The sequence below is a fragment of the Coccinella septempunctata genome, chromosome 4 (assembly GCF_907165205.1).
Source record: "Coccinella septempunctata chromosome 4, icCocSept1.1, whole genome shotgun sequence".
NCBI classification, from domain to species: Eukaryota; Metazoa; Arthropoda; class Insecta; order Coleoptera; family Coccinellidae; genus Coccinella; species Coccinella septempunctata.
The window spans coordinates 10,637,627-10,660,442 of record NC_058192.1 but is presented as its reverse complement, the minus strand read 5'-3'; the positions used below and the strand labels follow the sequence as shown (position 1 = coordinate 10,660,442).

The following is a 22,816-nucleotide window of genomic DNA, read 5'->3' as shown; positions in this document are numbered from 1 at the left end:
CAAGCTGATTTGTTCGATAACATAATGGGTATAGCTCTGGCATAATGACAGCATGACACTGGTGGTTTATCGTGATTCGTGATGAATCATATGTAGAGCTAATTTATCTTAGGGTGTAATATGTGCTAGTTTATATAGCGATGAAGCTGGGGTTAAGAGTTGAATTACTCCTTCGAGCTAGCCCTGACTTGGGATGCCACAATATTTTATAAGAACCCTTATAAAATGGTCATAGTATTAGGCACTGTTTAATTGCTAGCACAAAGAGAGCGAGGTTGTTTTTTCCAACATCTGAAATATTTTGAATTATGTTCATTCATTCTAGGTTTCTCAACAAAAACCAATAGTTCTTGATTTATCGCCCCAATAATTCACATACAATCAAATTTTCGCCTAATCGGGTTTCTGAAAAACTATATCCCACTGAAAGTTGAATTTCAACTAATGCTATACTAAAAACTTTAATAATGGAAATCTACATTGATTCTATAGCATCCTCTGATTATTTGAAACTAAAAAAACTAAATTTTAATTGAGGGAAATGATTATTGAGTGCAGTTATAGGGGAAAACAATAATCAAATAATTCCTTCGAATCTATCAATTTTGCATGATGGTGAAATTTCAAAATTGCTATATAAATTTAATCAATTTGTTTCAAATACATGCGATACTAATGCTGCATTTCACATTTCCCATATCTCGAAAAGACTTGATGATGTGTTTGGTTAGATAGCAATATAATTATATTTATCTCGTTGAAATCACTTAAAACATATTTTGAAAAAACACACGATAATTCCTCCACCTAGGATAATGAAAGAGGTAGTGAAAATAAGGATTTATTGACTAATGCACAGCTTTGATGATTTCAAACAAAGCAAGAACATTCCGATAATGTTGCGTTTTATCTGTTTTCCTTTATAATGTTATATAAAATGATCCATGTCGAAAAGAGTAATGTTCTACCCTTACTCCAATGTAAACTACAATATATTGTCTATTTACTTATATACACTGTACATACAGGATTCTGCACTGAATTATTTATTCTCTTTCTATTCTATTTGTTCAAGTCGGTACTATATCATAGTTATTATATTTTTCTGTATATAACATGACGAACTTGCTGAGAACTTATTGCTACAGGTGAAAGAAAAACTTAATTTGGATATTTGGAATGATTTCAAAATACATTTATATCAATTTTGAAAAACGTATTAGGGGACAATTCTTAATGTCGCTGGACATGAAATTTTTATGTTTACAATGTTACAGAGGGTATCAATAAATATATTTTCGTGTAAAGTGACTTACTTCGTGAAGATGAGGTGTTGAGGTAATAAATTTCAATCATGATTAACGGAGAATTAGACAATTCTATTAGGTATTACCCACACTTATTGTGAATCCTTCTTCACTTCAGTAGGTACATTAATTCATAGAGTTGCCGAAATATTGCTGATTTGGAAATTACCTATATGGATTGAGATATTCTTTTATTACAAAAAAATTTCACTCATAATTTCAATAGTGGACCAATGAAGGAAGAACTGAATATACGTTGATATGAAAGAATTAAGTTGAACTTAAATCCTTTTCCCTATCGGATACTCAACACCACATTTCACAGTGAATGTAGGAAGTATGATGAAAATTCTACTCTACTCCATTAGCACCAAATTCATTAACTTCTGAAAGGATCGGTCATCCTTTCATCTAAATCTACCTTGCTAATTTTTTTTTGAAATAACTTTATCCTATTTTACACTATAATGTAATTATGTTGAAATGAACTCATTCATTCGATCTCCTATCATTTCCCAGCTCCTTGATTGTATTTAATGACATGAAAAATATATGAGATTATATTATTCAATGAGTGTTATTGTGAGTGAATCTCTGATTCGGGTTTTCATTGAAAAATACAGTTAGAGAGGTATTGGAATCTCTAGAATGTATAGATTGCAATATTTGTTTGGAACATATAGAGAAAATTTTTTCACGTTATGCTTCAATAGTTCTATAAAATTGAATGATTTGTATAATTCAAGAACAGATATTGAAAAATAAAACTAGTATTTTGCGGACATTTTGAACCTCATTAATTAATTGCAGTACTCAATGTTTAGAGCTCTGTTACTGTCGAAGACATTATTGAAGCATAAACAAATATGTACTTATATATCTTTTTTGTGGAAATAGCTAATAATATCGAAATCATTACGATTATATTGCCCTTATTCAATCATCCAACACCGAATTGAAAAAACATGAATTGTGCTATAATTGATATCAAATTATTAAAGCTCATTCGTATCTTATTAAAATTCTCTTTTACACTAATGAAATTGGCGTGATTCTTCAGACGACACTAAGAATTCTCCCACAATGAATGTAGAATTTCGATAGTAATAATTCGACAATTAACCTAGTTCTTCTTACTAGTAACACACGATGAAACACAAAGATGTTTTGGATTCACTAGGGTTATATAAAAAATAGTATCTCTAACAATATCCACATGAATTGAAAAAAAAATTATCACAATAGGTCTTATGACTAAAATTTAACTTGTGTTCAAGCAGTTAGCTTATAATTAGGAAAAAACGTTCATTTCGGTCGAATAGGACTTCATTGAGAGCGTTTCTTGAAAAATATAGCATTGGTATTTTTTATAAAAGCATCTAGGGCTCCTGGTTTTTGACTCACTTTCTACTCAGGGTCATTTGAATGTGAAATTTTGTAATGACCTTAAAAAAATTGAAAAATGAAAAACTAGATCTCCCTATCTCTTGAATAGACTAGTCTGGAATTTCACATCCATAACGACTTTTTTTTTATTCATGAAAATCATGGCGAAAAACTTGTCACTTCAAATCAATACTAGAAGAATATTATGGATCATTGTATCTACTACCTTGGGACAGTTCATTCTTTTGGTTTTTTGAGAACGTTTTTGAAATATTTTCAGTTCAGCCTATTTAGAATGAGTGACTTGGTTTCTAATTCATTTCCGATACCTACAGAAAATTACTTTCGAAATATTTTCAGATGATTTGTTTTTGAAAAATATAAAGTTGAAGGACGTTAATGGTATCTATAAATGAATTGAAGGGACGATGGATAACATAAATTTTAAAATTATAATTGGAACTACAAAGTTTTTTATATATTTGGTAATTTCAAATCTTATTTAATGACGAGGTTTTCTCGAACCCTAAAGCTGTCGTATCAGGTCGCTTTGCACATTTTCATCACTATAACAACTTAGTCCTCAGTTCTAAGACTATTTTGGAATTTCTTCATGAAAATTTTGTATATCTCACATATTATGGTCCCAGAGGTCTGAAGCAAGGATGATTTTAATGATGACCCCTAATGAAAAAACTACATGAGGTATCTCAAATATTCAAGCCTTTGATGAGAAATGATCGACAAGTTTTTCACCATGAATATCTGAAGTTTTTCATCGATTTGAGATTTTCTTGCTACTTTTAAATTCTTGGTTAGCTTACAGCGTTGGTGTTTACTGATTAGGAAAACAAAGAACAGTTCATTTGAAACGTATCTTATCATCTCCTTTAGATTCGTTGAAAATAAATTTGTGAAAGATGGATAGCATTTGTATATACTTTTCGCAACTGTACTATTATGTCCAAAAATCAGCTGGGAGGAATCTAATGAATTGTTCTTTGTGGCGATCAGTCTATTAGGGGTCGCGCAACCCATTAGTTTGTTCTTCATTTTCAACAGGGGTCGTCCTTGACTCTTCCCCTTGGTCTCCTATTGAAGATATCCTCTAATGGTGTCGCCAGAGGGCCTTTTTTCACCCGGCCCCATCGGCCCCGGTTAAAAAGGCCCTCTAGGCGGTACTTTAGTCAAATATTCTCCCTCCCACTCCGATATTCTCGCATCTCGTAGTTATTATTTCCGTTTGGATTCTTCGACTGCGTAGGAGGCGACGATAGAAGCGCAGTACTTTCTGGTCTCACCAAGAGCGATTCCCGTTCACTTTCTGCGCTCTCAGTTCTTATAGTTCCTGGAACTGCGCCGTTAGCATTGGGCAAGGCAAGCTCCGTTTTCAGTATACGAATCTTCTGTATCATCTCCTTAATTTCGTAGCGTAAAATACCTAGGAAGCACATCTTCAGGAAGGCAAGTACGCAATATCCGAGTATTGCAAGTAGGGCCGCTGTCGACTTCATATAATCCATCAGCTTATCGTCGCACCCGACCTGAAAGTGCTTTATACATCTAGTGCTATTCTCCGGGGGTGGTTCTAGGCAGCAGCTCAAAGGCATCTCGAATTTCCCTGTTTCGTTACCGTAATTGTCCGGTCCAGTCACACCGCAGCACTCCTCGTCACGTTGGAACCTGTCCCAGAGGGTCGTCATGTCCTGGTCGGTACCGTACTCTTGTTGGAAACGCATGCGTAGCGCGGGCTTGAGATCTTGGCACATTTTCTCGAACTTGTAGGTCCAGAAGGCCCCCAGGACGATGTCACCGAACAAGAGTACTAGAAGTAGCAGCCAGTAGGCGTTCAGGAGTTTCTCGGACAGTCTCAGGGCGGCTACGCATCCCAAGACCTGGATCGCACCGCCTTGGGTTGCTAAGGCTAGATAAGCGTAAAGGAACGTGGGTTGGTACAGTGCTAAATTCGGTATGAGCATGCGGCGGTAATCGAATATGAGGGTACGTGAGGCTGCTCCGCAGAATGCCAGGGCTCCGGCCAGTAAAACAGTATTGCAGGTGTATATCCATAAACGGTAGTATCGCATGGCCCTCCCTCCCAGACTGGTCGTACCGACAGCGCAACTGCCTCCTGCTCTTCTTAGCGGCATCCGCCTTCGGAGTCCCCCCTCACTCTCCCAGATTCCCATCGCCCTCCATGCACCTGCAACAAAGGAAAAACCATAAGATATCATGAATCAAGTAGTGCTGAGAATATTTTTGGTATCAACGACCTTAGCAAGCATTTCAATCATTAATTTATTCCAGATAGAGATCTTTGGTCTTCACCAAACAGGCTTCTTGTGCCTGAAGGTACCACCGATACTCATAAGTAAACCTATGGCTATGTGCTGTTCACAAGGACTATAGTGAAAACCTCGTTCTAACCAGTTCATCGCTCTAGGAAAAAACTCTATCATAGTGCTTGCTGAACTGTATGCTGTTCTTGTCAGCTCAGCTCTTGCTGGTCCAAAACCTGCCTTCTGTCGTACATCTGTCAGGAACTTCTTGAAGAGATGTCTAGACAGATGCTCCTATGAATTTAGTACGGTGGAGAACAGGCTGTCGAGGCTTCTCATTGAGAAACCATATACTCTAAGCCTGGGGTGAAAAAACTCCTGGTTCTTTAGAGGAAACAACTGATTCTGGAGACAAGTGCAAGGACTGGCTACCTGTTCAATAAAAATTCAAATAAAATGGGATTTACCTGCTTTTCTTTGAGATGATGATGTAGGATTACTCAAGAAACTGAACAAAGCCAGAATAGGAAGGTAGCATCATGAGATTTAGCTAATCATGAAACTCCTGTGTGCCAGATTCAGTGATTTTAATGTTACCGGAATCTGGCACACAGGAGTTTCATGATTAGCTAAATCTCATAGTGCTACCTTCCTATTCTGGCTTTGTTCAGTTTCTTGAGTAATTCCACATAATCATCACAAAGAACAGCCGGTAAATTCCATTTTATTTGAATGTTTATTGAACAGGTAGCAAAAGTCCTTGCACCAGTCACCAGAATCAGTTGTTTCCTCTCAAGGGCCAGAAATTTTTTTACTACAAGATAAGAGTAAGGTCTCTCAAAAGGAAGCCTCGACAGCCTGAGACCTTGTTCTCCAGAGGAACATTTTCCGTCTAGACATCTATTCAAGAAGTTCCTGACAGATGTACAACAGAAGTAGAGTGCCGGTTCTGGACCAGCAAGAGTTTAATGAACAAGAACACTATACAGTTCAGCATGCACTGAAAGGAGTTTAAAGAGTTTTTTCCTAGGGGGATGGACTGGCTAGACGGAGGTCATATAATCTACTTCAGTCGTTTTGAACAGAACAGAGCCATCGGTGAACTATCGGTGGTACCTTCAGGCATAATAAACCTGTTTGGTGTAGACCAAAGATCTCTATCAGGAACACCCTTTAGAGTTCGATGAAGTAGAAGCTGGTGCCTGCTCCTCTATGGAGCAAGAATGCATCGGCATCTTCCACCATCTCGCGGACCCTCTAAACATTCCACTATCAAGCCATTGTTTCTGTTTTCAGACTCTTGAAGTAGTCTCCATAGCCACCTCTGTAACAACGAGGTGGACAGAATTAATGTGCATAATTCAAGACTGTAGAATGCATTTCAATTACTTGAATTCCCTTTTATTTCACACAATGATGACACTTAAAGGAAGCTCCTTTCACAATATTGATTCAGAATGATCAGAAGCAGGAAAGATTTTGGTAATTTTGATCCTTTATGTGAAGTTTTCAGCGTTCGATATGGCAGGGGCGTCCCTCAAAGCAAATCCCATAATCCCAATGGAACTTTTCAGATGCATCTCTCGACGATCTTTTCCGCTCGTCTTCCATTTCACCCTTGACACCTCCCGATTCTCATCGGATCTCTGTTGCGGAGGGTCGGACAATCTGTCCCCTCGTTATCCAAGCGAACCCCATTTCCGTACCTGCGTGCTAACCTAATAATCCTTTTAGGAATGCTCTGGAGGATAAACGGTGGCCGCATACTTTTGAGTTTCAAACGGAAGCTAGGAAACGTAGAAACCGACATGGCCCACCAGTCAATACACGCCAAGGATACTGGTCTACCGGAGGCGTGGGCGTATATGTTAATCCCCCTTTGAACCCTGTGCTCACCGGGTTATTTTGTTTGATTCTAATCGGCGGGATTCGTTGGGGAATTCGAGGAAGGTATATGTGAGGTTACCCCAAGACTTGGATGATGTGATTAACGTCCTGGTTCTAGGTTCAGCCTAGATAGTAACCTTTAATTTTTATGGTGGAGATAGGTTGGGTACAATGGTGTTTAATGAGGTTGACCATATGAGCTACCCCATATCTTTTCTTCCCTGGCCAAATTTCAGACTAGTGATAGTTCAATTTGAATATATACACTGCGCAAAAAAATTAACGCACATTATGGAAATCTTAAATTTATTCTACAACTGAAGGTGTTCTCAATGATAATTATTTTTATCAGAATTATGCATGCATATGTTATCCACTTTCAACGGCTTACTTCAATACAGATGTTTTTTCCCAGCAGGAATAAAAAAAGATGATATTATCAGATTTTGAATGTATTGGCTCCATTCTAAAATCAGTTGTTCTCGATCAATTCTAGTGATCAATAGTTTTTCTTTCGTTTGATTTTCTACACTCGATCGCTATGCAACACGAAACACGCAATTTGACCCAAGAGGAATGTGCCCAAGTGGTAGTTTTGCGAGAAGAAGGGTGGAAATACACAAGAATTGGAGAAAGGTTTGGAGTTTCCCATACAAGTGTGTCCAGAATGTTGCAGCTATTCAGGGAGACAGGTATGAATGTCCGAAAACCAGGACAGGATAGACCACGGGTAACAACTGCTATTCAAGAACGTTACTTGAGAGTTTGCAACCGCTCGCCTCCTTCAAATTCAGCTTGAGCAAACTCATGAGGTGCAAATTAGCATTCAGACAATAAGAAATCGCCTCAGAGACTATGATTTAAGGCCTCGTGTCGCAGCAGAGGCCCAGCTCTTACCCCAGCCCATGGAAGGGCGCGGTAAGAGTTCTCTTCACAGATGAGTCTAGATTCTGCCTCTATTATTATGATCAACGTTCCCTTGTATACAGACGTCCACATGAAAGATATGCTGAGTGCAATTTCCTGAATACTACTGGTTTCGGGAGAGGATCGATTATGGTATGGGGTGGAATATCTTTGACTGCTCGCATAGACCTAGTGGTTGTTGATAATGGAGTTATGAATGCTGATAAGTATATAAGGATTATTCTTGAAGAGCATGTAGTGCCATTTGCCCCATACATTGGTGAAAATTTCATTTTTATGGACGATAATGCCAGACCCCATCGTTCAGGAGTACCTTGAAGAGGTTGGAGTCTCTCGAATGGAATGGCCAGCAAGAAGTTCAGATTGAGCAGGTTTGGGACAACCTCAATAGAAGGCTGAGAAGTTCAGAAAATCATCCAGCTACTCTCAATGACTTAGGAATCCCACTTGGAGAAATCTGGGAAGGATTAGATCAGAAAATTTTAAGATCACACATTTTGAGTATGAACCGTCTTTGCCGAGCTGTAATTAACGCAAGGGGTGGAAATACCAATTATTAAATCACTTATCAGCATTTCAGTATTTTGAAAATTGTTCATTTCTCTTCTTTCACATAAGATTCGGTGAAATCCTGAATTTTTCTTCCATTTAATGTGTCTTGTTTCGTTCAAAACCTTCCCGAGAGAACATAAAAAATAAGTTAAAGAGTCAATGTAGAGTTAACTTTCATTAAAATTGAGATTTTCAGAATGTGCGTTAATTTTTTTGCGCAGTGTATTTTACAAAAGTTGGATTGCTCAATCATCGATTTGACAGTCTCACTCGATTTCCTGAATGAAATCACTGAAACTTTTTAAATTCCGAACATGTGGAAAAAGAAACGACTGAGAGTCGTTTCTAGATCATAATTTGATGCGAGAATGATATTTTGAATGCTCATAATTGGATTGCTTGAGAACAAATCAACGAGGATCTGTCTATCACTAAAGAGCATGAACTCTTTGCCATCACCGTATTTCAGATTGAGAGGAAAGGAGAGATCACTTTAGGTATAAATAAGAAGAAAACCATTGACGGCAAGTCAAGAGATCGGAGGATTTAGCAAAAGAATTGTTACAAAAGCCACCAACAAGGAGAAATTTAGTGTATTTAGACTTCAGCTAATCGATCATAATTCAAACTGCACAAAAGAAATCGGAAAAAGGGTCTGAACCAAGTCGATCCTGAATAGGCCCTTTGGTACAGTTCCTTGCCAATCATTCACTGTCTCGTTGTCAGCGTTACCTTCACCGAACGAATTTGTTAACCAAGATCCTTCCGAGAACACCTCGACTAATTGGACCTTAATTCGATCCAAGTCCCCATGAAATTCAATTTGAGAAGTTTGCCGAGCACATAATTGACGTTTTACTTTCCGCCCCGCAGCTATTGGTCAATTCGTGATTCTGCGGTTGGTTTAATTAATCATTAGAAATGTACACTAATGCGGGACAGAGTTCGATTGCCCAGCACACTGGGCAAATTGGCGACAATATCACTATACCTTAGTGGATAGTTGGACATCCATTGCGATAACTGAAACAGTTCGCATTGTATGGAATCGAGATTGCCGAATGAACACTGCTATTTGCTACAACGAACGCGTTGGAGGGTTTTATGATCACCACTAAAATCGTAAGAGGGTCCAGATAGAGTTATTTGGATTCAACGTCAATATACAGGGTCATCGCAGTTGGCTTTGAAATACGAAATTAAAAATTGCTTTTCAGATGCACTCTTTTGAATATTTAGCCTGGGATGTTTCATATTTCGAACTAGACCTTCAGAAAAACACAAAATGTATATTTCCTTCCAGCACCAAGAAGAAGTACTCTTCACATCAGCAATATACCGCTCTTCAACCCAAAATATCGCATTTTACTGTTCACAATTCTGAGATATGCCGAGACGAAACATCCGCTCCATATTTTCACGAAGCCGAGCTGTTTATTTCATTAAAACTTCATTCTGCCAGGAAAAGGCTGCTATTGAGAAGAATTCCCCGCTATTCTGAAAGTGGCAGCGTTTTCAATGGGAACTGTATTTTTATTGTTAACCCTCACAGCTCGTGTATGAGCTGCTTGTTTCTCCTCGAATACTGGAACAAAAGGCGAGAAAATGTATGCAAACTGCGAGCTAACGTGGCTCTGGCAATTATTCAAGGATTTATGCCTATTTCGAAGAAATTATCATCGTTGCTGCATTTGTAATTGACGTGGAGTCGAGAGTGAAATGTTCAGATTGTGAACGAGTAGCTAGAATGAAAAATCCAAATTAATTTTTTCTCGTAGAGTGGTCTGTAATGTCGAATAGTAATCTCCGGTTATTGTTCTAACCTTATCCAAAAAAATCAATCATGATTACTCCATGGCAATCTCAAAAAACTGAAGCAAGAACTTTTTCAGCAGATTTTTGGACACGAAATTTCTTTGAGTCTTTGAGAACCAGCGTGTCGCCATTGCATTGATTGTTGTTTTGTTTTTGGATCGTATATAGAAATGTACCCAAGTCTCATCCATAGTAACAATTCGGTTTAAGAAGTCTACATTGTTTTTAAATCGAGCTCAGATCGAACGCGATGCTTCTACCTTTGCACGCTTTTGGTCAACATTCAAACATTTGGGGATCCATTTTGCAGCAATTTTTCTCATGTCCAAATTGACGTGAACTATATGATGAACGCGTTCGTATGAAACATTCAGTGCTTCAGTTATTCGACGGTCTGATAAAATCATGTCATGAACTGCATCGATATTTTCGGGGACTGACACAGAAACTGGCCTTCCCGATCGGTCATCATCTTCAATGGAAAATTTACCTCTTTTGAATCCTACAATTTTTCACGGTAGCATACGAAGGACATTGATCATCAAGCGTATTAAGCATATCTTCGTAAATCTGCTTACCTCTTGACCCTTTTAAATACAGGTACTTGATGATGGCTCGATACTCCAATTTTTCGATTTTCACAATTTCGGTGGACATCTTCTTTCTTTTAATTTATTCCGTAAATCTGGTTTTCTTTTTTGACTTCAAACTTCACACTGACACTTCTCATGAGTTATTGTTCGTTGCTATGGTAACGCAATATTTTTTTATGCATGAAACTGGTCTAGGCTAACTAGATATCAATACATCCTCGTATCAGTGGTTAGATTTTCGATCATACTCATTACCTCGTTTTTCTAGGAAAATGACCTTCCCTTGAAGCTGCAGACAAGTCGTTTTTTCGGTCCTTCATTTCGAAGTCCTCTAGATACTACTTCAAAGAGGAGGTCCTTGAAGGTTCGAATTGAATGACAAATGTTTCCAGATCTCAGCATTGAGGGGCGAAGGTCACGAATAGAGCGATGTCAGCTGACATCAGCTTTTTTCTGTCGTCGCCGAAAGCGCATGTAAATGACAACGTAGAGACAGGAAGTAGGAAGTCAGCTCTTGCCTTATTGATTAAAAGGCAGGAAGCGCCCCATGTATTCTGTACACATTGAGCTGGCACGTAATTACAGCGAGTGGAAAAAATAGGACTAATCCATCGATTTCGAGAGAGGTTTCGCCAGTTCGAGTGACAGGAATTGGTTATTTTTTGGAGAGCGACATGTGGCCTTGAAAGCATCACGAAATCGATAATAATTAGAGTTGGGCGGATGGATCCTGAAAAGTTTGAAATTCTTCTTTTGTACACGTTATTTCCACCCTTCAGAGCCGGTTTTGATGCTTCGCACCCCATAATGGAACAGATATTTTGCATTTGCAGATACCCAACCCCTATCTTAGACCCAATCGGATTGATTCTATAGTAGGAAAAATTTTTTTGCGAAAAAAATTTTAGGGGTGGCTTATTCTACCTCTCGCAATTATAAAGGACTACTACTAAATTTCTTTCCCCTGGTGTCTAAGAGAAAAACTGCTTTTGGGATGACATCTTTAGGGAACTGTACACAGGATGTTTTTTAAATTGATCCGAAAAATTTTGAAGGGTTATTTTTTCGCGAAAATTATGGGGGCATTTCCCTTTTTTTTTAAATCCCCTTTCCCTCCAAGTTACAGCCCTTTGTGTTTAAGGCAAAATAATCTACTAGAATTACTTTATGGTTAGTAGCACCACTTAGTTACTCACAACAGGCAGAAAATTTGTGAAATTGTTGTGCCACTGATAAATGAAGACATTCTTTCAGATCCCCTCATCACTTCCTCCTGAACACCGTAATATAATTTGTTTCTAAAATCCAAACATGTCACTAAATCTGCTACATCAATTCAGAGTGTTAGCCGAATCTAAATAAATGAAAAAGTCAGAAATAGTACTCGCAGCAAGGAGCAATTTTCGCAATACGGCTCCACCGGTATGAATCCATAAATCCCACTTTCTCGGTAGTTTCTGTGCGGCGAAATACACTAAATTTCAGGGAAAATACCATCATGTGCGAGAAGCCAAGACAGGGTATAAGCCCATAAATATCCCGGAGGCCTTCGGGCCTTGGCGTTCGTAGAATGTGTGGATACCTTGGATGAAATCTTCGATGAAATGGGGTGGCTTAACGTGCTTTGTAGGTCAATTAATTCTGAATTATGGCGTGACACCGGCGCGAATCGAAAGTTATGGAAGATTTTTCTTGTTTGGAGAGGGAATTTGTTGGAATTGAGAATGGTGTTAACGAAACTTAATGAACGTTGCTCCTCAGAATTTCGCTGGTTCCAAATCATCAGTGAAATCTGTTCGGGAAGCCGCAGATAAGAAGTAATATCAACAAATGTTACGATCTAATATACACCATCATTTGGGGTATCAACTGAAAGACCATCTACTCTTCTCAGATGAATTATTGAAGTGCTCATCACGAGCCTTTCGAGAAGAATTTTTGCACGCAATCGGGGGCATATTTTTCAGAGCTGTGGTTTATAATTTGAAATAATAAACCAAAACACACCGCTTGAATAAATGCCCCTGAGATTGTTCAAAATAACACCGCCGGAATGAAGTCCGTGATTGAAATTTAATATTCATTCGTATCCTCACAGGACATGATGTAATCCAGTTTCCAACAAGGAAAAATTTATACGCCACTCTATTCCAGGTTCATCCCTGCTCGACTCTCTCATTCCCATCAGAGGTACTCGACAAAACTCTTTCTTTTGTGACTCTGAGTGCCCTATTCGAAGAAAGTTAATAAACCGCTTTTCCTTCCTCTTCGGTGCATCCACATCATTAAAACTTAAAAAGTGTGGAAGTTCCCTCTCTCAGAACCTGATTATTAACCTTCATTCATTTTTCTGGGCGGTCACGACCGCGTACTTCCTTCTCATTTCCGCAGGAAATAAATCAACAACATGTAGAGAGGAACCCCTCGTTTCGAGATTATGAAATTTATATGCCTTCATCGGATGAGATTCACTCTGGCGAATGATGTTGTTTTCTTTGGTAGTTATCATAACGACTGAATATTTCTGATGGATATTTTCTGAATTCCGACTTGTAACTAAAAATTTCGGCTTTATCTAAGAATTCCTAATCACATGTCATAATTCCAGCTTGTATCTCAGAATTCCGACTTGTATCTCAGAATTCCGACTTGTATCTCAGAATTCTGACTTGTATCTCAGAATTCCGACTTTATCTCAGAATTCCGACTTTATCTCAGAATTCCGACTCACATGTCAGTATTCTGACTTGCATTTCAGAATTCCGACTCTCATCTCAGAATTTCGGCTTGTATCTCAGAATTCTGACTTGTATCTCCAAATATCGACTTACATCTCAGAATTCCATTTCAAATTGTATCTCAGAATTCCGACTTGCATCACAGAATTTCGGCTTGTATCTCAGAATTTCGACTTTATATCAGAATTCCGACTCACATGTCAGAATTCCGACTTGCATTTCAGAATTCCGACTTGTGTCTCAGAATTCCGACTCGCATCTCAGAGTTTCGGCTTGTATCTCAGAATATTCTGACTTGTATCTCCAAATTTCGACTTACATCTCAGAATTCCGACTTGCATCACATAATATCGGCTTGTGTCTTATAGTTCCGACTCGCATCTCAGAATTTCGGCTTGTATCTCAGAATTCTGACTTGTATCTCAAAATTCCTACTTACATCTCAGAATTCCATTCCGAATTGTATCTCAGAATTCCCACTTGCATCACATAATTTCGACTTGTATCTCAGAATTCCGACTTTATCTCAGAATTCCGACTCACATGTCAGAATTCCGACTTGCAATTCAGAATTCCGACTTGTGTCTCAGAATTCCGACTCCCATCTCAGAATTTCGGCTTGTATCTCAGAATTCTGACTCGTATCTTCAAATTCCGACTTACATCTCAGAATTCCGACTTGTATCTCAGATTTCCGACTTGTATCACATAATTTCACCTTGTATCTTATAATTCCGACTCGTATCTCAGAATTTCGGCTTGTATCTCAGAATTCTGACTTGTATCTCAAAATTCCTACTCACATCTCAGAATTCCATTCCGAATTGTATCTCAGAATTCCGATTTGCATCACAGAGCGTCGGCTTGTATCTCAGAATTTCGACTTTATCTCAGAATTCCGACTCACATGTCAGAGTTCCGACTTGCATTTCAGAATTCCGACTTGTGTCTCAGAATTCCGACTCCCATTTCAGAATTTCGGCTTGTATCTCAGAATTCTGAATGTATCTTCAAATTCCGACTTACATCTCAGAATTCCGACTTGTATCTCAGAATTCCGACTTGCATCACATAATTTCGGCTTGTATCTTATAATTCCGACTCGCATCTCAGAATTTCGGCTTGTATCTCAGAATTCTGACTTGCATCTCAAAATTCCTACTTACATCTCAGAATTCCATTCCGAATTGCATCACAAAATTTCGGCTTGTAATTCAGAATTCCGACTTTATCTCAGAATTCCGACTCACATGTCAGAGTTCCGACTTGCATTTCAGAATTCCGACTTGTGTCTCAGAATTCTGACTCCCATCTCAGAATTTCGGCTTGTATCTCAGAATTCTGACTTGTATCTTTAAATTCCGACTTACATCTCAGAATTCCGACTTGTATCTCAGAATTCCAACTTGCATCACATAATTTCGACTTGTATCTCAAAATTCCGACTTGCATCACATAATTTCGACTTGTATCTCAAAATTCCGACTTGCATCACATAATTTCGACTTGTATCTTTAAATTCCGACTTACATCTCAGAATTCCGACTTGTATCTCAGAATTCCGACTTGCATCACATAATTTCGACTTGTATCTCAAAATTCCTACTTACATCTCAGAATTCCATTCCGAATTGTATCTCAGAATTCCGATTTGCATCACAGAGCTTCGGCTTGTATCTCAGAATTTCGACTTTATCTCAGAATTCCGACTCACATGTCAGAGTTCCGACTTGCATTTCAGAATTCCGACTTGTGTCTCAGAATTCCGACTCCCATTTCAGAATTTCGGCTTGTATCTCAGAATTCTGACTTGTATCTTCAAATTCCGACTTACATCTCAGAATTCCGACTTGTATCTCAGAATTCCGACTTGCATCACATAATTTCGACTTGTATCTCAAAATTCCTACACACATCTCAGAATTCCATTCCGAATTGTATCTCAGAATTCCGATTTGAATCACAGAACTTCGGCTTGTATCTCAGAATTTCGACTTTATCTCAGAATTTCGACTTCATCTCAGAATTCCGACTTACATTTGAGAATTCCGACTCCGCATCTCAGAATTTCGGCTTGTATCTCAGAATTCTGACTTGTATTTCAAAATTCCGACTTACATCTCAGAATTCTGACTTGTATCTCAGAATTTCGACTTCATCTCAGAATTCCGACTTACTTGTCAGAATTCCAACTTGTATCTCAGAATTCCGAACAGCCATTATGTTCAATTTAATTCCGAGAATTCTTTCCTGTTTCAGAGGGCAATTAGCCCCATAACCATACCCTTATTCAATAAGTCTACTACTGAATCTTCACGACACACTAATCGCAAAATTATTTCAATGAAATTCCCCTCCCCCAATGAATCAGGGAAGAAATACGGATGAGCTATATCAACGAAAGTGGACTGAATTCCGCATCGCCTGAAATTTATGCATTTCAGGTTTATCCGATCGATTTATATCGCTGAAATATAAGTCCGACTATAACTCCGGATCTATTTCCGGTGAAAACTCCATTCGGAGATGCTCTTAAAAAGCGATAGATTTCAGCATATCAGGAAAATTAATGTTCTTTCCTTTGGCAAGGCGATCCACGTCGGACGCGGGCTCTCACTCGGTTGATAAAGATTCCAGAAATGAAAGAAGCTGGGATTTTTGAGAGTCAGGTTCTACGTTATCATGACGTATCGATGCATCATCTCGAGATGTCTGGATCCTAATAGAATCCTATAGCGGTTCCGGATTCATTCAATATTTATAAGTGTGGGAAAAGACGTCAGAAATTTAAGGAAACCTTATATCAAGCTATTCGATAAACTGCACCCCTGGAAAGTTGAAGCTTTTTCATCATGATCACCAAAAATCTGTCTCTCGAGCTATTTATTTATTTCGAAAGTAAAGTGGGTTGAAGCTGGTTGAACCTAAAAACACATAAATTACAAAAGTAATTTTCAAAATAAACAATATCTGAGCATTAGTCATTGTGTCCAGCCTGTTCAGGAAAGCGTTGTAGTGAGGAAGCCTTAACAACAGTTCTTGGAAGTTGATTCCACATGGTGAACACTCAGTTGAAGAGAACCATCTGTCTTGTGGAAGCATTCAAATGCTTCCTTTTGCAGCTCATAACTCGATGAAGATCCCAGTCGAACTCAAAGGACGCTTGTAGATTTACGTGGGATGACATAACAAACAGTTTCTGTACATTCAAAAGCAAAGGAATGGAGAGTCCTATGAATTGAGCAGTGAACCGTCGCAAAAGTCATAAACAATATTTAGAAATGCTCAAATAAATCATTTCACCACAACCGCTGAATGTTCCAGTCTATTGCCTCTCTTCTGAATAGAAACAAGCTATTCAAATAACGATTTCTCTATTAAACTGAAAGCGATGAACCAGCTCCTAATTTTCCCATATTGGAATACCTATCCTCACGAGAAAACATCACCACTATATGAAGCCATTGCCGATTGATCCCTTAATATAATGGCAAATTCGAATAAGGCAACAGAGACCATTCTCTGTGATAAATTAGGCACTTCCACCCAAATATAATTGGTATTTTCCCAATGTCTTCCTCCCCAATTTTGGCCCCAGTCCAATACAATCAATACAGAGCAATAAATGCGACAATTTATCTCACTCGAATATATTCAGTTCATTTTTCTTCCAGAACCAATTCGTATTGTCATTTCTCCAGTAAAAACTCACCATTATGTCCGCTGAGAAAAACAAACTTTTGAGGGTAGGACGGACCTAATGTTCTTCGTATTCTCGATTTGAATCGATAAAAAAGTTGTGCTCACATCAGTGAATATGTATTAGTTTGTGTTTTCTCGATTTGGAGTTTTTATCAAGAAATATATCCTACAAATGAATTATTGGGTCTATTGATTCATGGTAGAAATGTGACAATAATACAGGATGTCCTAAATTTAATGCAATAAAACGAGGTCGAAAAAAAATTAGGGATCCTATTTTTGTTTTTGTACTTCACCATAAGGCTATGGCCAACCGCTCGTTGAAACACCCTGTAAGTTTAACTATTCCAGCAGTAATCCAATTTCCTGATATGAATGGAACGAAGCACTTTTTGAGAATTTCTTATCTATGGATTGAAATCTACTGAAACCGTCTTCTTTCAAAGCGAAAATCTGGTCAGAAGCAACACGAGAAAAACAACAGACCAAGGACCCATTTCTCTGCAAATTAACTCGATTACAGAGACCATTTCGGTGACTGCCTCCCTCTCAAACTGCGAATAAACACCGAATTTTCCATGGCCCGCAACAAAATTCTCGCCTTGAATTACAGGCGATGATGAAAATTCCACCGAATGAAGAATGTTCTGTGAAAAAATTTAATCTTCTTACATGTGCCATCTCGGATGCTGGAATGCAAATTCAACTCTTCATTCGAGCGAGCTTACCCAGGGTTCCAGCCCCAAGTTGCGAATACGTCGTATATTATTAGCATATAGTTAGGTATATTATGTTAGCAAGGAGACGAAATGAGATCTAGGAATTTTCTGTTCGTTACTCTCGAATCGTCTGAAATTTGCACGGAGCGTCTTTGACTGAGCATGACTTCTTCGTTTTTTAGTAGAATTTCGTTCCATACGCGACAAATAGCTAACGAAAGCATGAACACATACATATGCATAGTGGCTTCCGTCTTCCCCAAGGATTTCTTAAAGTTTGACATTGATGTGGCAGCCTTGGCCATTTCTGAACACTGCTTGTAGAACTAGGGATAACACAAGGCAGCATTCTGGGATCTAGCCATGTATGTACCCCATCAGATTAACTGTATGTTTATTGGTGGATTCATTGTTATTTATGACTACCCTCCTTGATTAGTTTTGTATGAGGATTGTTTGAAAAAAATAAATAAAATAGGTTCAGCTGTTTTTACGTGCTGTGATGACGAAGAAACAGGGCCCCATTTTTATTGATAAATATTTGGATCAAAGGAAAACTTCTGCCCGAATACAATGGTGATATCTTTGGGATGTCACTTTTTTTCAACGAAATATCTGCACTTATATTTCTTCAGATTATCGAATTAACTATCATCTCCATCCTTCATTTCTGGAATGAAAATCTAAAAGAATCCGAATCATTTGTCTTGAGTTAAATGAATGATCTTACTTTGTCTCCAAAGATTTCAGATTTTCTTAGACAGAGAAAGATTAATACCCGATATTTCATCTATTATTATCATTATTATTTCGTCCCTATACAAAGATTAGGAATTGCCTATTCTTTCTATGATGTCTTATAACGTTACTTTGACAGCCAAAGGGAAAGAAGAAATAAGGCTTTTTTGTACTACAATCCCAACCAGAAAATGCAAGGTATAATTCGTACAATGCTTGCAAATTTTTTGACCAAACATGCACAATTTTCGAAGTATTTTTTCATAGTTCGTAAACAGAACTGTCTACGCTTCACGCAAGCACAACAAATAGATAGTTACGTCAACCAAGGCAAACAATGCAGGGTTGTATAAACATAGGATGTGATCAGCAATTTTAATCAATGTGTCTGTAACACAGTAATTGGAGTATGGGTGATTTTATCATTTGGTATTGGTTCAGGCGTATGTTTTGCGGTTATCATTCGAAATTGAATGGAAAACAGTTGTGTATCTGACGCTGTGAAATCAGATTCAAATGGTTTTTATGTATATAGGTTTTGGATAATACGGCTGATTAGACTGGAGTGTTTTCTGGTCACTCGGAAAACACAGAAAATGAAGAGACTACACATTTGCCCCAAGAAAGAAGCACGGAGAAGAAATAACCGAAAGGTTATGGATGTATTGGGTTCTGAATGATTTCTTGACCGTTTCGTTAACCTATCAGAACCGTCGTACTATTTTCTATACGAAGAAAGGATGAACTCATAAATCCCTACCATTTATAACTTAAAATGGCTCGGTTAGCGTGGCTCAAGTAGCGAATATTTATGCTGCAATTTTTCATGTTACTGAAAATTGCTTAGGACCTAGTGGGTAAGATACTCTACCCTATATTGAATTTCAGAAGTCCACTATGCTCTTCCAAATTAAATCAACCGAGCCGAGATATGACATATTGTCTGGGGTGACGTTCAAACCGGAATATTCTATGTAATTTTCTGGAGTAATTGGCAACGATCCAGGTCTTTTCCGGAAATGGCGATAGAGATTGCATCCGCAGAATCCATTCCCGACTGAATTCAGCTGAATTGTCGTTGTTTATATGGTATTATTCATCTTTTACGATATATTTTGAAAGAATCCTCGTGCACGGTGAATAAAAAACTTTGATGACTCCATCTTGGCATATATAAATATTTTAGTTGGAAGATATGGCTTTCAGTGCTCTTGCCTTTTCAGATCGATGCAGTCTAGCATTACCAAGTAATTGCTATAACGTAGGTTTAACTTCATCCTGATCCTTGATGAACTACATTTTATTGTCCACTGAAATATATTATACTTCTATTTGTTTCTGTTTGAAAAAGGGAAGTTGAACTTGAAGAAAAACACCGAATTTTATTGCTAGAAAATGAGGGCAATTGAAAATCAATTAACGGTCTTCAGCGTTTTTATTTTGAGTTAATGGTTGAAGAAATGCTTATTTCTTCTTCACTTCTTTCTAAACTCAATGATTCATTCAACTCATTTTCAATAAACGTGAGATCCCAAAATGGCCAACAATGTTGAGTTTTTTTTTCAAAGGTTTGTTTTTATTATCGCTGAAAGGAACAAAAACTCTTCAGGTATAGGTTCATTATATTTTCATACCTATTTACACCTTTGTCTACTATTGGGTGAACCCGTTATAAATCAGACCACACTCGGTAATACTGTTAGAATCACAGTTCTAGATCGGAGTGAATAAATAATGATAAAACAATTTGGTCATGATACTCATGACAGCGAGTAGAGCGAAAAGCCTTCTTTTTTTATTATCGTCATTCTTCTTGATGTAAAGACGACAGGGAATTTGTTCAGTTTAATTAGACTATACGTTAGTCCGATATACTGGTGAATTTTTTAGTATTCATCATACAAAGTGGATGAAATGGATTGATTCGAGCTAACAAAGGAATAAATAATGTTTGAAGTTCCCTTTGATTAAACAGCGATGGAAGGCTGGATAATTCTGACGGTGGAAAAAATTCTAGTCTGGTAGGTTAAACATTATATTATGATGTATACTGCGAATTTTCGGTGAACACTTGTAAATCAGTCGTTATTTCTTGAACAAAATGTAGAACATTGTTTGAATCTAAGCTTCCTTTAGAATTTAGATTCAATATGGAAAGTTCATTTTAAATCGAAATCTTCCCTCAAAAACTATGAGGATTCACTCGGAGCTTGATGAGAATCAACAAATGAATCAGCGAACAAAAAACGAAACTACACGGGTAGTATTAAGAGGGAAATTACTTATTCATCATCTCAAGTCAGAGAAGAACGGAGAACCTAAGCTAGGAAGGAAGATGTGAAGGAAACAGAACCAAATGCATTTCTGGAAATTCAATGAGGGAAAAAGAGGAACTCATTTATATTTCATTAAAAAATATGAGACAAAAACGAAGCTCACTACAATATCCCATTTAATCTCCTCTTTTGTTCATGAACAAATTTTGTGGCCGATTGTTAGCGTGTTTCAACGAATAATTGAATAATTCCCATAAAAACCGTTTCTATAATCTTTTTTCCCATGTTTTGTCAAATCGTTCCATATCCCCTGGTGTAATAAACATATCACGTAGCATAATATCATTAAAACTTCTCATCCATGAAACATGGATTATTATTATTTGTATGGACCATATCTGCAGAACGACACAGTCAGATTTGGCTGTGTCTCTTTTATATTGGATAAACATGCATTGTCTGCGCCTCTACTCTGCATACACATTCACTCAATAAGTGAATTCCTCAGTGAAACCGGGAATTATATCCTCCAAGAACCACTGGATAGTTTTTTAATTATTTAGGAGAATATGTGCAACAGTAACAGTTTTATTAGTATTGATTATCTGTTGTGCGTTGTATATTGGAACGTATACGTATTACTGGATGTGTCTTCACTTCTACTTCGGTAAAAAACAAGAGAATCCCTAAAGAGTCTAGAGACAGCTGGCGAATGCTCACCGAAACATAGGAGAGTAATCCAAAATGATGGAAATAGACCCTTTAACACGGTAAAGTTCTGTTACTCCGTGAGTTGAAGACAATATTGATGAACAAGGATTTATTCAGCATTTCAGGATTCAACTGAAAAACAACCATCCACGTGTATGAGTGGAACTGAATGCTGATGACAGAATCTAATACAGAATTGACCAATATACGTCATTTTCCTACAATACTGGAAGTTTATCTGTTTGCGTTCACCATTTACGCAACACATTGGCTCTGAAATGCCGAAGACATTGTCTTTAGATAATCGATGAACGTCAATAACTGATGGATTCGTCAAGACCAAACGGTTACACTGAGGCCTATGAAATTTTTGGAGTCACTACTAGAGAAGCTTCTCTTTCAGAATATGCATCACTTTTGAAACTTCAATGATTTTTCTGGGTGAAAGTTGACCTTCGAAAAATTCCGGAAAAGATGGTTCCACTTAAAAAATCGTCACGACCAAACGATTACACCGGAGTAGATGAAATCTCGGGATTTATAACTAGAAGAAATTCTCTTTGGATATTTGTATCACATTTAGCTCTACCATGACTTTTCTGGGAGATACGCTTTTGGAAAGTTGACCCTCGAAACATTCCTGAAAAGTTGAGGTCACTTAAGACTTCGTTAATACTAAACGGTTTCACTGAGGGGGATGAAATTCTCATATTTATTACAAGAAGAGTAGCTCTCAATATCATTTTTCTTAGAGATACGCGTGTCAAAATTTGACCTTCGAATTATCCCGAAAAAGAAAACTTCGTCAAGACCAAACAGTTGCACTAAGGTCGATGAAATTTTCAGATTCACTACTAGAAGAGTCGTGAGTTGTGAGGATTCCTTCTTCTCCTTGTCGTGACCTTTAACCGTCAGCTTGAATGACCGCAATAACCATATATCGAGATCGACAGAACAAACTACCCTTGAGTTTTTCTTCGAACGTTATCGACAGGATAAACGATGGGAACAAGGTGATGTCATGCGTCTTATAACAGTTTCATAGGACCTATCAGTTCGATAGTGGGATCCCATTCACATCCATATTTCTTCTACGTGACATAATTTCGGGTCTCAGTTTGCGAGATTCCTCGTTTTTTCTGCCTAGAAGGAGGGGAAAGATAGCAGGTTTCGAGTGTGCTGAGGG

The 22,816-nt window shown here is 37.8% G+C and overlaps 2 protein-coding genes across 3 annotated transcripts in view; one reads left to right on the top strand and one right to left on the bottom strand.

Moving 5' to 3' along the window:
* LOC123311745 (pseudouridine-metabolizing bifunctional protein C1861.05) overlaps positions 1–22,816 on the top strand; it is a 159,519-nt gene that overhangs the window by 10,624 nt on the left and 126,079 nt on the right. The gene's annotated exons all lie outside the window — the stretch shown is intronic.
* Positions 3,609–22,816, bottom strand: part of LOC123311746 (tetraspanin-9-like) — a 130,698-nt gene continuing 111,490 nt past the window's right edge. For both annotated transcript variants that reach the window (XM_044895816.1, XM_044895817.1), the window contains exon 2: positions 3,609–4,896. In XM_044895816.1, the coding sequence (XP_044751751.1) occupies positions 3,881–4,882 (1,002 nt within the window). In that variant the 5' untranslated portion in view covers positions 4,883–4,896 and the 3' untranslated portion in view covers positions 3,609–3,880. The remainder of the gene's footprint in view (positions 4,897–22,816) is intronic.